We start from the raw sequence: 16089 nt of genomic DNA on the forward strand, positions 1-16089 counted from the left end.
TGATATTAAGCTTATCAGTGTGGTTTTCAGCACGCACATTTTCTTGGTGTATCAGTACTGTATTGTCTCTTGTGTGGTTCTTTATTAAGGCATAGTGCTATAAGATGAAAATGTGCTCTTGAAATTAGTGAACAGTTGAAACTAGCCAATAGTGGGTAATGAAGCACTTTGTTTCTAATAAATTGACTGCCTCCGGGGAAAAGATTAATAAAAGCCACATTTATTTAGCAAATCTACAAAAATATCTTCATTGTTTTGCAAGGGAACTGACTGCCAAAAACTTGGAAGTAAAATAAAATAAAAAAACTGAAACTAATAACATATGTTAGCCTTGGATGATTAAGTGAATGCATTTTAATTCACTTGATAGCTCCCAGCCATAGAAAACTGTTTCGTTTTCGTTTGATGTGAGAAGTGTAAATGAAGAGAAAATAGAAAAATCACTAAACGTAAACATGGCTTATATGGACACTAAACCCCCCCCCCCCCCCCACTACAACCCAGACTGCTATGTGCATTCACGAATCTTGTAGCTTGGATGATCCAGAAAGATTTTTTCACATAACATCTGGCTGCTATTGCTGATACGGCTAACAGCTACACTTCAGGTAGCCAAAAGCGGGAGAAGCCCATACGCAACAACTGACGCATGCCCGTGAGCCTGTGGGCAACGGATCAAACAAACTTACTATAAATAGTTGTGACATCACACTCGTCTGCAGCAGTTTATTGTTATTAAGTATTCCATAGCCTTCATCCTAAAGCCTTTAACACATTTTGCTGTTAATCACGTCTTACCAGTCAAAATTAGAAAACACTGAAAAATTCCCAGAATTCTAAAAAATTCCTGGGTTTTTCCCGGTTGTCCCGGAGCATATACACCCTGATCCAAATTGCTGACAAGAATAATATACAGAATAGCAGAAAAGAAAATTGAAGATATATTAGATGACAATCAGTTTGGCTTTAGGAAAGGTACAGGCAACAGAGAGAATGTTCTGGTGTTGTGTTTCATAATAGATGCAAGATTAAAGAAAAAACAAGATATGTTCATGGAATTTGCTAAGCCGGAAAAAACATTCAGCAATGTAACATGGTGTAAGATGTTCGAAATTCTGAGAAAAATTGTGATAAGCTATAGGGAGGGAGAGGTAATACACAATGTGTACAAGAGCCAAGAGAGAATAATAAGAGTGGATGACCAAGAACGAAGTGCTTGGATTAAAAAGGGTGTAACACAGGGATATAGTCTTTCACCACTACTGTTCAATCTGCACATCGATGAAGCAATTATGGAAATAAAAGAAAGTTTTAGGAATGGAATTAAAATTCAAGGTGAAAGGATAACAGTGATTTGATTCCCGGATGACATTGCTATGCTGAATGAAAGTGATGAAGAATTACATGATCTGCTGAATGGAATGAACAGTCTAGTGAGTACAGAATATGGTCTGAGGGTAGATCAAAAAAAGATGAAAGTAATGAGAAGTAGCAGAAATGAGAACAGTGAGAAACTTAATATCAGGATTGATGGTCACGAAGTATATGAAGTTAAGGAATTCTACTACTTAGGCATCAAAATAATTAATGACGGATGAAGCAATGAGGACATCAAATGCAGACTAGCACTGGCAGCAAGAGCATTCCTGGTGAGGAGAAGTCTAATAGTGTCAAACATAGGCCTTAATTTGAGGAAGAAATTTCTGAGAATGTATGACTGGAGTACAGCACTGTATGATAGTGAAACATTGACTGTGGGAAAACTGGAACAGAAGAGAATCTAAGCATTTGAAATGTGGTGCTACAGACAAATGTTGATAATCTGGTGGACTGATAAGATAAGAACTGAGGAAGTTCTGTGCAGAATCGGAGAAGGAAGGAATATATGAGAAACACTGACAAGGAGAAGGGACAGAATGATAGGACATCTGATAAGACATCAGGGAATTACTTCCACAATAATAAACGGAGTAGTTGATGGCAAAAACTGTAGAAGAGAGAGATTGGAATACATCCAGCAAATAATGAAGACATAGGCTGCAAGTGCTACTCTGAGATGAAGAGGTGGGGACAGGAGAGGAAGCTGTGGCGGGCCACGTCAAACCAGTCAGAAGACTCAAGACTCAAAAAATCATGCAACATACTAAAGAGGGTACAGGTGGTTCTGACGCTTAGTGCCCTTGACAATTAAGACATTGAGATAGCTAGTGTCTCTTCATCCAATGGGACGTCCAAATGTGCGTTGGTGAACTCCATCTTCAAAAAATATTCACCTATGATGAGCAACATGAGGAGGTCCTCTTAATGGGGGAAGGGAAGGGGTAGATTTGCACTGGTTCCTGGACAGAGACTGTCGATTTAAAATCCCTGCACAGCCAAGGCGAGCCATTGGGCTCCTTGAACACTACTAGGGATGTGGCTAAGACACTGGTTTTAAGAGGTTCAATGACTCCAGCTCATGGAGGTGATTGAGTTTGTGCCATCTGTAAGAAGACAGGAACAGGATTGTCCAGCCAGAAACGGGGTACTGCATCTGGACATAAGGAGATATAAGCCTGGAAATCTGTGGCACACTCCAAGTCAGATGTGACCAGAGATGTGAAGGTGGCACAAAAGTTATCAGGATGCTGAAAGGGAACCATGTCTCAGATGACCTGAATCTTATCAGTAATGGAGAATCCAAACAGCAAGAAGGCAGCCAGACCAAAAACGTTGCCAGCTGAGTGACTATTGACAACAGAGTTATCAGCTATGTGACCTTTTTGTATGCAGCAATGATTATGAATTGACCTGGAGGGGAATCAAATTGTTACCATTCATTATCAATTTGTAGGAGGGCAGGGCAAAAGTACAGCATCCCGGGTGAGCATACATGAGGAGATTTATCAGGGAAACAAGAGATCTTGTGTCTAACTGGAAAAAACATTGTGCTTTGCAATCACAAGACTGATAAACATCTTTGTTGTAGAAGAATCGCTCTTGGAAATAACTGCTTGAAATGAAACTTCCTGGCAGATTAAAACTGTGTGCCAGACCCAGACTCGAACTCAGGACCTTTGACTTTCGCGAGCAAGTGCTCTGCCAACTGAGCTACCCAAGCACGATTCACGCCCTGCCCTCGCAGCTTTACTTCCGCTAGTACCTCGCCTCCTACCTTCCAAACTTTACAGAAGCTCTACTGTGAACCTTGCAGAACCAGAACTCCTGAAAGAAAGGATATTGCAGAGACATGGCCTAGCCACAGCCTGGGGGGTGTTTCCAGAATGAGATTTTCACTCTACAGCGGAGTGTGCGCTGATATGAAAGGCAAAGGTCCCGAGTTTGAGTCTCGGTCCGGCACACAGTTTTAATCTGCCAGGAATTTTCATATCAACACACACTCTGCTGCAGAGTGAAAATCTCATTCTGGAAACTGCTTGAAATTCTTGCAAATGTCGACTGATGCATGTGGGGAGCAGGATCCCAGTGAACCAACGATTTCTGACATACAGTGCGGAGATGCCCATCTTTCCCACAGAGGGGGCAGTGCGCCCAACGATACAGACAGTCTGCTCCCAGGTGCACTGTGAAGCAGTCCATACATGATGGGAGACTGAGCTGCCAGTGCCGACAGGATGTGACTGGTTCCTCCGAGGTCATGGACATGTCCGGAATTGATTAATCACAGCACCGTTGTTGGGAAAATTACTTACAAGAATTCTACCACCAGGGTGGCATCTGGATCATTGCTACTTGGGGTTGAGCCCTGGAACATTCATTTGCTGCTTGGGTTATCTTGAAAGAGAACGCGATTTTCAAAGTATTGTCCATGAAAGGAATGACCAGTTTGAGGGCTGTCAAGCATAATTTCGGATCGGGAGACAATTGGACCACTACATTGCACATCAGTGAATTGGTACCTGGAGTTTTGCAAGCCAGGTTCACAGAAGCAAAATTGCAATGGTGACTCAGTCCTTCCAAATCCTTCACCCGCAAGTGATATGACTGACCAGGTTGCTTGTGGTATTGATGGAACACGAGGTGTATTGCAACAACATGCAATCCTTATGAATAATAATTTTAAAGCGAGGAATGCACACCCTTAAAAGTGAGTGCAACAGGATTTGAGAGTAGAGTGAACTTCTTTAGTAAGAAAAATATCCCTTGAAATATCACTCAGCTATTTTCACATATATTAGTTTTTCCCTTTTGAGAATATCACAACATATAAGCTGACAGTGCATCACCGCATGGACTGCCTTCTGGAAGAAAAGGGAAGCTTCAGTACTGCTATCTCTTTACTGCTTTCTGCATCTCATGAATCCAGAGTGATCTCTCATACAATAGAACAGTTTGAGTTTCATATGATCGGTTGCAGAATACACGTTAATTCCTAGAGGAAATTTTTGATCACATTTTGTGAACTTATAACTGAGGAATTTTTGATGCACGGAGAAAATATGGTTCTACAGAAAAGACTTTTAACCATTCTTGCAGAGTCATTCTGGATGAAAAATTTTCTAACTTTATTTACATAGTTAAAATGATGTCTTACATACTGCTAATCAGATTTAACTTATGAAATGCATGTTTACCTCTAGTTTGTACCAGGGAATTTTTGCAATTATGTTAATACTTCTTAAGTTCTACATGAAATTGGAGAAGTTTGCTATCAATTGCATAGTGTAATGGTATAATGATGGCATTTATCTGACTATTGTCGGTTCATTATATTTACTGTGTTTTTTTTTTATGACTGTGTGTAGCTGGACTGTTGACAAATAAAACAAAGAAATAAGATAAATAATGATTTCAATTTTTGTAAGTTGTTGTTATTTTCAGTACACACTCTACTGCAAGAAGTCATCATCTCAATATTGTTTCTGTCATATATTTATTTTCTTTAGCTGGAAACAGCTTCAGTCCTCCCTCAGGCATGGGTGTGTGTGTTGTTCTTAGCATAAAGTTAGTTTATGTAGTGTGTAAGTGTAGGGACCAATGACCTAAGCAGTTTGGTCCCTTAGAAATTCACATGCATTTGAACATTTTTGAAACAGAAATCTTTATTACTGATGCATTTTTGGTGTAATATATGTTATTTGTTGCTATATTATAAGGCATGTACAGACTCCACCAGTCTTTCTAGGAACCATTGTTTTGTAGGACTTCAAATCCAGTTAATGATTAATGGAAAATCTCATATAAAGATGAGAAACAAATACTAACAAAGAGATAGAGGGGCTGGCCAGTACTTACCTCAGCTCAGTACAGCCGATAGATACACAAAAAACAGAACCAAAAATTTACGTTCCTAGCTTTCGGAACAAATGTTCCTTCATCAGGGAGGAGAGAGGGGAAAGAAAGAGAAGAAGGGAAAGTGGATTCAGTTACTCACAACCCAGGTTATGAAGCAACTGGGAAAGAAAACAGGGAGGGTAGAAAGGATGGAGGAATGGTTGTCAGAGGGAAGCGAAAGATATTCTACTGTAAGTACTGTGCTAGCTTCAAACCAAAGAGGATGCATACAGAAGTAAAGAGGTATATAGTATAAAGATAAACACAACTATGTAGGATGAAAAGATGCATGAATGGCTAAAGAGGAAAGGGAAAGAGGAGAAGACTGAAGAGTAAATGGGAGTGAGGTTGTATAACGTAGGTTCAGTCCAACGGGATGGCGGGATGAAAGGATGTGTTGGGGTGCAAGTTCCCATCTCCGCAGTTCAGAGGGACTGGTGTTGGGTGGGAGAAGCCAAATAGCACATATGGTGTAGCAGGTTCCTAGGTCCCTAGAATTATGGTGAAGGGCATGCTCTGCTACTGGGTATTGGACATCTCCTAGGCGGACAGTTCATCTGTGTCCGTTCATGTGCTCAGCCAGTTTAGTTGTTGTCATACCAATGTAAAAGGCAGTGCAGTGCAGGCATGTCAGCTGATAAATGACATGTGTAGTTTCACACGTGGCCCTGCCTTGAATTGTGTATGTTTTACCAGTAGCGGGGCTGGAGTAGGTGGTTGTGGGGGGATGCATGGGGCAGATTTGCAGCAGGGTTGGTTACAGGGGTAGGAACCACTGGGTAGAGAAGGTAGTCTGGAAATATTGTAGCGTTTGACAAGGATGAACTGCGAAGATGGGAACTTGCACTCCAACACATCCTTTCATCCCGCCATCCCCCTGGACTGAGCCTACTTTAAACAACCTCACTCCCATTTACTCTTCAGTCTTTTCCTCTTTCCCTTTCCTCTTTAGCCTTTCACGCATCTTTTCATCCTACATAGTTGTGTTTATCTTTATACTACATACCTCTTTACTTCTGTATGCATCCTCTTTGGTTTGAAGCTGGCACAGTACTTACAGTAGAATATCTTTCGCTTCCCTCTGACAATCATGCCTCCATCCTTGCTACCCTCCCTGTTTTCCTTTCCCTGTTGCTGCATAACCTGGGTTGTGAGTAACTGAATCCACTTTCCCTTCTTCCCTTTCTTTCCCCTCTCTCCTCCTTGATGAAGGAACATTTGTTCCGAAAGCTAGGAACGTAAATTTTTGGTTCTGTTTTTTGTGTATCTATCGGCTGTACTGAGCTGAGGTAAGTACTGGCCAGCCCCTCTATCTCTTTGCTAGTATTTGTTTCACATCTTTATATGAGATTTTCAATTAATCATTTAGATCACCTATATGGTCCACATCCTTCATTGTTTTGTCCCTTTTGTTAGCCATCACTTACATCTGTCATCTAAACACTCTCGCTTCTTGTGTTTTATATATACATAAATAAATATTTTCGTGACCAACTGTGCTAGTTTCATTTTCCTCCTATTATCTTGTTCCGTTTATAGTCCACTTTTTTTATTTATTGATTTATTTATTTAACATTCCATTGTTTTAACGTTCGTTATTCACTGTTTTCTAGCTAACAATCTCTTCCACACCTACCAGTATCGTCCATTTCCATCGATTTCATGTTGCTGGTGATATTTTTGTGCCATAGGCTATCTTTCTCTGCGACAGAAAAATTTTTTTGGCATATTTCTGCGCCACCCGCGACCTTTTTTGCGGCATGCGCGATCTTTTTTGCAGCACGCGCGATCCTTTTTTTCGCCACTTGCTATGTCTGTTTTTGAGCAACGTGTGTTCTTTTTCCCCTGATCTGGACATACTTGCTTGGTCTGATCAACTTTTTCCGTATTTTTCTTATTTAGTGGTCTTCCTTTGGTATTGAATATTACCAACACAATTTCTTTCTTTCTCGTCCTTCCCTCCGTGTTTTATTCCTTCTTATGATTACTATTTTAACTTTAGTTATTTAATTTCCCTACCCACAAGTTACCCACTATGTACCCTAATCCTATACCACATTATTTACATTCATTCCGGAAACATGCATTCACTGTAGCCAAACTGCAATCCCACATACTTTTCCTCTGATCCTGCTTAACCTTTGGAATTACCCCTAAAGGACTTACCTTAAAAGTTCCCATCTCTGCGTGCAATTCCTCCTTCCACCAGTCTCTCCTGGACTTCCAGAACCTTCAATCCTTAGCCCTTACCCAACTTGTCCTGAATCTCTACACTACTTCATGTAACCACCACTTCCAACAGCTCCTATCTCTCTTCAAAGTCCTCCACCTCTCAAACCCTTGCTTGGAGAACACACTCAGGAACATAATCCTAGAAGCCAGCTGCAAACTTGAGTTCCATGCCACACACCACCTGAAAAAACTATCCACAGTGCTAGTGCAACACCTGTGAAGTGGGGTCCCTCTCCCTGTCCCTCACAAACACCAACCACAACATAACCTTCAACAAACCCATCTCATAGCCAACAAACCTAGCCTAGCCACCTAACTCAATCTACCCATCCCAGCACATACCCCACACAGACCAAATCTCAACTATGACAACAGTCAAATGTCACATATCACCAGTCCCAATTCAGCTCTAAACCTCTCATCCAGATCCCTCTCTCCTCCAGAGACATCTGTTCTATCAAAAGGCTTAACCTTTAGCCCCATGCCTAAATTCAACCACAGTGCCCTGGTTAAAGATCTCCTCTAATTCACCCGGAACATCAACTGGAAATACCACTTCACTACCCAAACACAGCCCCCAAATACTAGACCTAGTGTTGAACCCTGTCTAGAACAGTTCCGACCGCCTTCTAAAATGGATCCTCCTCCCCTTCCCCAAAACCATCCCTTGCAGACATTTCAGGAATTCCTCACATCGAGTGTTGCCTCCCAGTCCTTCTTGAAGAACATCCCGACAAACCCCAACATCACCCCAGCTGAATCTTGTGCCATTAAGGAGCTGAAAACAGACCGCTCTATTGTCATTCTCCCGGCGGATAAATGCTCCACAACTGTGGTACTTGACCATGTGGAGTATGTTGCAGAAGGACTGCGTCAACTCTCCGAAACCTCAACCTACAAAGCTGTTACCCAGGACCCCATTCCCTCCATCCAGACTGAGCTGCAGAAAATCCTAAAAATTCAAGGTCCCTCACAAGGCCTCACAACGGCTTCCATAGACCAACTCACTCCACCTGAGCCACGTACCCCTACCTTCTACCTATTACCCAAAATCCACAAAGAGAACCATCCTGGCCATCTCTTTGTAGCAGGCTTCAAAGCCCCAACAGAACATATCTCAGCTCTGATAGACCAACACTTCCAACCTATCACCCGCAGAGTCCCATCCTACATCAAAGACACAAACCACTTCCTAGAACGCCTCAAATCCATTCCCACTCCTCTTCCACCTAAAACCTTTCTTGTCACCATAGATGGTACATCCCTTTACACAAACATCCCACATACCCATGGTCTCTCTGCCCTTGAGCACTACCTCTCCCAACGCCCACCCAAAGATCTTCCAAAAACCTCGTTCCTTATCACACTTACCAGCTTCATCCTCACCCATAATTACTTCACTTTTGAAGGCTAGACCTACAAACAAATTAGGCGAACGGCCATGGGAACCAGGATGGCTCCATCCTATGAAAACCTCAAGGGCCGCATGGAGGAGGCTCTCCTGAAGACCCAACAGCTGCTTCCCCTGGCCTGGTATAGGTTTATAGATGCCATCTTTGTGGTCTGAACTCATAGTGAAGAAACACTCCTTAATTTCCTCCATAACTTCAACTCCTTTTCGAATCTGAATTTCACCTGGTCCTTCTCCAAAACCCAAGCCACCTTCCTGGATGTTGACCTTCATCTTGTTGAAGCTCACATCCACACTTCTGTCCACAAACAAACAACAGTACCTTCACTTTGATAGCTGCCATCCATTCCACATCAAACACCCCTTCCCTACAGCCTAGGTATTTGTGGCAAACGTATCTGCTCCAATGACGAATTCCTCAACAATTACACCAATAACCTGACCAGTGCTTTCCTCTCCCGCAACTATCCTGCAGACCTTGTACACAAACAGATCTCCTGAGCAATACATTCCTCCCCGTCCAACAACAATATTCCTACCCTCAGGCCACACAGAAGCATCCCCCTTGTCACCCAATATTATCCTGGCCTCGAATACATCAACAAATTACTCGCCAGGGATATGACTTTCCCAAGTCAGCCCCTGAAATGAGATCATCCCTTGACAAAATTCTCCCCACACCACCCAGAGTTGCCTTTCGTCGCCCCCCTTACCTCCGTAACATCCTTGTCAAACCCTACAATATTCCCAGACTACCTTCTCTACCCAGTGGTTCCTACCCCTGTAACCAACCCTGCTGCAAATCTGCCCCATGCATCCCCCCACAACCACCTACTCCAGCCCCGCTACTGGTAAAACATACACAATTCAAGGCAGGGCCACCTGTGAAACTACACATGTCATTTATCAGCTGACATGCCTGCACTGCACTGCCTTTTACATCAGTATGACAACAAATAAACTGGCTGAGCACATGAACGGACACAGATGAACTGTCCGCCTAGGAGATGTCCAATACCCAGTAGCAGAGCATGCCCTCCACCATAATTCTAGGGACCTACGAACCTGCTACACCGTATGTGCCATTTGGCTTCTCCCACCCAACACCAGTCCCTCTGAACTGCGGAGATGGGAACTTGCACTCCAACACATCCTTTCATCCCTACATTCCCTTGGACTGAACCTACGTTAAACAACCTCACTCCCATTTACTCTTCAGTCTTCTCCTCTTTCCCTTTCCTCTTTAGCCATTCACGCATCTTTTCATCCTACATAGTTGTGTTTATCTTTATACTATATACCTCTTTACTTCTGTATGCATCCTCTTTGGTTTGAAGCTGGCACAGTACTTACAGTAGAATGTCTTTGGCTTCCCTCTGACAACCATGCCTCCATCCTTGCTACACTCCCTGTTTTCCTTTTCCTGTTGCTTCATAACCTGGGTTGTGAGTAACTGAATCCACTTTCCCTTCTTCCCTTTCTTTCCCCTCTCTCCTCCCTGATGAAGGAACATTTGTTCCAAAAGCTAGGAACGTAAATTTTTGGTTCTGTTTTTTGTGTATCTATCGGCTGTACTGAGCTGAGGTAAGTACTGGCCAGCCCCTCTATCTCTTTGTTAGTATTTAAATCCAGTTAATTTAGTGTTAACTACACATATGAGATTCTAAAAAATCTGACACTGTATCAACACTGATAACTCCAATTACTATTATATCTACCCTTCACCTTGTCTGGTACTGCTTGCCAGCTACATCAATAAAAAAATGACTAAGTTGGAAAATGGGGACCCACATAGAACTATGGCGATTATTTTTTATTTTCTGCGCTCACAGATTATTTCTGCAATTTCCATAATACCCCATCATTAAAAGTATTTATATTTATGGCAGTGACAGTATTGTTTTTACAATGTGTAGCAAAGGTTTGAAACACTGTCATAATCTTTTCAGCTGAACGCAGGGCAAAAATTTAGTGGAGTGGATAATATGTAAGAATTTAGTGGAGTGGATAATATATAATAATTAACTAAACTGGATACCAGTGCTAGGTTGTAACTAAAACAGCTAGGTTGTCACTCCATGCATTGTTATCTACATCACAGTTCTGTTTTTTGGAATATTATTTTAAATTTAAATTTGTATAGTAGGACAAAATCTAGGTGGATTACTATACACATTTGTGTTTGTTGTAGTTTTGAATTTACTGTCTTTGAAGTGAGTTATTTCAGTTAACATTACTAAACAAGTCAAATAAAATACAACTACCATTCAGTAAATGTACTTCTGGGAGTATCTATGCATTACACACAAATCATCTATGGGTGAGTGGTTGCCTTGCCCCATTTTTATTTATAGTCGGCATTATGCTTATTATTAGGAAGTTTTTTGTCATGATATAAAATGTACTTTCAACAACAGTACCACTGTCACTGGAAAGTACACTGATGAGCCAAAACAGTATGACTACTGCCCACCGTAAGAACGAACGCCACCTGGTGGCATCGCAGGCACATGTGATAAGGGACATATATAAACAGAACAGAGCCAATGCGGAGTCATTCTAGCAATAATAAGGTATGGAAAGGGGGTAATCTACTGACCTAAGCAACTTTGACAAGGGAAAATTGTTATGGCTCAGTGCCTGAGAATGAACATCACAAAATGGCAAAGCTGGATGGCTGTTTGCTTTCTACTGTCATGGGTATATGGAAAGTAATTGAAGGATGATGAAACCTTGGGTAGGTGACAAGATATTGGATGTCCACACCTCAGAGCCTTCCCTGCCCTGTAAAACAGGGAAGTCAGCAATCTGTGGCAGATCTGACAACAGAGAACAGTGCTGGTTCAATCACATGTGTTTCGGTGTGTACAAATTGGCGCACATTGTTTCGTGTGGTGCTCCACAGCAGACGACCTCTACGTATTTCCATGATGATCCAGTGACATCATCAATTGCAACTGCAGTGGGCATGAGATCATTGGAATTTGACCATGGAATCTTGTGGCCTGGTAAGCTGAATTACTTTTCCTATTACACCTGGTTGATGGTCATGTCTGGATATGCCATTATTGATGTGAAGGGTTGCTCAGAACATGCACTGTGCCATGTACACAGGCTGGTGGAGGCAGTATTACACTATGGGGGCCATCGACATGAGTTTCCAAGGGACCTGCAGTAGTAATCCTAAGCAACATAACAGCTGCGGACTTTTATTATTAATGTTTTTTTTATGTAAACACCATTGTGGATCACCTGCATAGCTTCATGTTTGATGTCTGGATCAATGGCAATGGCATCTTCCAGCAGAATAACTGTTGATTTCACATAGCCAGAATTGTGCTAGAATGATTTGAGGAGCATGATAGTGACCTACTTTTACATCTGTATGACTAGTCTGTAATGTACATTTAAATGCCTGGCAAAGGGTTCATCGAACCACTTCCACTCTTTTTCTCTACTATTCCACTCTCAAACAGCGTGCAGAAAAAAAGAACACTCAAGTCTTTCTGTGCAAGTTCTGATTTCTCTTGCTTTACTAGAATGGTGATTTCTCCCTCTGTAGGTGGGTGTCATCAAAATACTTGCATGTTAGGAGTAGAACATTGGAGATTGAAATTTCGTGAAGAGAAGAAGAAGATGTTGAAGTTTGGTTGGTGGGAAACTCAACTGCACGGTTATCAGTGCCCATACAAAGTCCCAATCTCGCCACATTCATGAATGATGATGAAATGATGAGGACAACACAAACGCCCAGTCTCGTGAAAAGATCTTGATGCACTGACTTGCATATTGTATCCAAGACACACTCTCCTTAAATCCACAAGCCCATAATTTACAGGAATTGCATGACCTGTGCATAGACATCTGTGCCACATACCTCCATAGCTCAACCAAGGGCTTGTTGAATCTGTGTCATACAGAACTGGTGCTTTACTGCAGACTAGAGATGGACCAGCAAGTTATTAAAAGCATGTGATCACAATGATGTGGTTTATCAAAGTATGTTTGCCCATTGCCATAAAAATGTATTATGTGACCACTACCTGTTTCTTCATTTACACTTTCTGATATGAGTCTGATGACTTTTTCCTTGCACAGTAGACAGTTCAAACAATAACAGAAGACAGTGAAATAATATAATTCTGGTTATTATAAAAGAAATTTTATTTTATAAAAAATATGAAAATTACAATCTCTTTACACTGTTGGCACAATGCATAAAAATACCTGTTTAACAAGATTATAATCATTATAGTATGGAGCACAATAAAACAATTATCACAGATGAAGTAGGTAAAACATACTCTCATAATCATAAAAAAGATCAAAAATGGTATAATCTCATCAACATTTACATGTACCACTACATCTCTGTGGTGAAGAAGGTGCATGTGCACAGTGCACAAGTTATGAGGATTAAATCTGTACCTTCATAGAAGTTAATACCCATTTTTCTTCACAGATCTTCAGTCATCAAATTTTTCTTGTCATCAGCATTTAAAACACTAAGAACGTAACTAAATATATCAGCCTTTTTCTCATCTTCTTCACTGTGGCATGACAGATTGAGCTGATTCACAATGTCTTGCAATTTTGTAGCTATACCAGCTGATTTCATGGTTATTTTAGCCTTCTGATTGTTAGCAGTCACAGCCCATACCATTAGCACAACTAAATATTTTTGTTCTAAGCTCCCCTCAGAAAGCTTATTGAATAGAAGTTTTATGTATTCAGCTGTAAAGAAAAATTCAATAAGTGACATGCATTGCAAAATATATAAAGGAAGTCATTTACTGCAACACCACAAAAGAGTAATTTGTGACTGCATTTGTTACATGTAATAGGAGTCTGGCTATGGTAACAAGTGCAGAAAAATAATGTAAAGTTAGAAAATGATCTCATAAAAGGAGTGCAAAAGTCTCACTAATATGAAATTTTAAAGTCAAAAAAGGATTATGTAAGTAGTGATAATATGATCCTAAACATACAAAATGTTTGAGTTTCTTTCTGAAACACTTCACATAGAAAATAGGAAGATCCAAAAAGTTTACTGAGCAGCCTTCCATTAGTAAAACTGAATTCTGACTTTAACATCTGCAGATGTTGTTTAAGAAAAGTATATTAGGAGTCTAGTGCCAGACAGGAATCTAGGAACAGAGATGGTCAGCACTAAAATAAAACTCACTTATTACTCGTGGCCTTCACAGCTGTTAGGAAGTTGGTTAAGAATGAACTTATGGCTTGTGCACAATTTGGTCATACTCATAGCAGAAGGGAAATTGCTGAAGAAAAAAAACTGCATGCATGACAAGCACACAAGTAGTGAAGTCATTATTTCATCATCATATTTTCAATTTTGCATTTTCTTGTGAACATGTTTACAAACAGCATAGTAAGTTTCATTTGTTAAATATGTGCCTGTAAGGAAAATATTTGTCCTGTTTAATAACCTTCAATATATGAAGTTATTTCATGAGTTCAGTGAGTAGTCCTTCACATGTGACATATGAGTAATGCTTTGCATCCCTCTCTCTGGCACTAAACATAGCCCACCGAACAACTATATCCATTTCACTGCCCACCAGAAATTAAAAATAACATTAATAAACATTTGTTCTGTTGAATACAGGTCCTACCTCTTTCTCTTACGTATTTAAAACTTTGAAGCTAACTTCTTTTATAACTAACGAGAAAGGAAAAAAAGCAGAAATGAAAATAATATTATGGTTATTCCCATTATGGTCACAAAATGAAACTTGGTGAAAAGTTGCTTCAGTAGATAAGAAACATTATTCAAGTTTTTTGATGAAATCAAAGGAACATGTTTTCTAAATTCAGTCTCAAAATTTATTATTCACTACAGCTTCCCTTTTCACTGACATCTGGCAATATTCCCAAACATTTAGCCATAACTGAACTCTACAGCTTGATGTGGAACAGATATTACTTCATTTAAATAATACAATGAGCATACTTTTATCATATCAGTGTTCACAAACTAAGTGAGTTGTGAAAATAAACTTAAGTACTCTAATTTCCAATGAAAGTAAGAGGGAAGAAAGGAAACTCCAGGAAAATCTGATAACTTTGGATTGGGCACTTTGTTCATCTGACATTAAATGATGCAAAGTCTTAATAAAATTAAGGAAATAGTTGCTTGAAATTATTCTTGCTTATCATGGGCTAGTTGAGCAGTATGTACATTCTGTGTGGTAATATTCGTAGGAGGTCCTTCTTAGTAGTCATAGCACTGTGACAAATGGGACTTGAGGGTCAAAGAGTCTAAATCAAGGATGTCAGCGACTACGTGTATGGAACAAGGGTGGGGTGAGCTTAAGAGCAAGTATGAAGGCTGAGATGCCTGGCTCTACCCAGTATCTGAAAGTATACGAGGGGCAATATAAAGGGAAAAAACACTAAAGAGTGATTCTGACTGTCCTTCTAGATGGCTGGGAATCATTATTATGAGTATTTGGCAAAGCTGATACCTCTTTGTAAGTCCAAATTGATCTGTGTGTTTTTCAAAACTTAGAAGATGCAACAAGTCCACTAAAGAGACAGCTTACACTACACTCGTTCGTCCTCTGTTAGAATATTGCTGCGCGGTGTGGGGTCCTTACCAGGTGGGATTGACGGAGGACATCGAAAGGGTGCAAAAAAGGGCAGCTCGTTTTATATTATCACGTTATAGGGGAGAGAGTGTGGCAGATATGATACACGAGTTGGGATGGAAGTCATTACAGCATAGACGTTTTTCGTCGGGGCGAGACCTTTTTATGAAATTTCAGTCACCAACTTCCTCTTCCGAATGCGAAAATATTTTGTTGAGCCCACCCTACATAGGTAGGAATGATCATCAAAATAAAATAAGATAAATCAGAGCTCGAACAGAAAGGTTTAGGTGTTCGTTTTTCCTGCTCGCTGTTCGGGAGTGGAATAGTAGAGAGATAGTATGATTGTGGTTCGATGAACCCTCTGCCAAGCACTTAAATGTGAATTGCAGAGTAGTCATGTAGATGTAGATGTTAATGTATATCAGTGCAATGCCTACATGTCTGATGAACCTTGTAGGTTATTTAAAAAAATATTTGTGTCCTTACATTCATAAGGAATATGCTCAATATAGGTAATGGATATCAATATTCAGAGCACACATCATCATTTCTGATGAG

At 40.5% G+C, this 16089-nt stretch overlaps 1 protein-coding gene across 2 annotated transcripts in view; it reads right to left on the minus strand.

Annotated features, from left to right (window-relative positions):
• Positions 1-13065: 13065 nt before the first annotated feature.
• LOC126350104 (rotatin) overlaps positions 13066-16089 on the minus strand; it is a 372299-nt gene continuing 369275 nt past the window's right edge. For both annotated transcript variants that reach the window (XM_050002488.1, XM_050002487.1), the window contains one exon: positions 13066-13651. In XM_050002488.1, the coding sequence (XP_049858445.1) occupies positions 13374-13651 (278 nt within the window). In that variant the 3' untranslated portion in view covers positions 13066-13373. The remainder of the gene's footprint in view (positions 13652-16089) is intronic.

Source organism: Schistocerca gregaria, chromosome 1, assembly GCF_023897955.1.
Source record: "Schistocerca gregaria isolate iqSchGreg1 chromosome 1, iqSchGreg1.2, whole genome shotgun sequence".
NCBI classification, from domain to species: domain Eukaryota; kingdom Metazoa; phylum Arthropoda; class Insecta; order Orthoptera; family Acrididae; genus Schistocerca; species Schistocerca gregaria.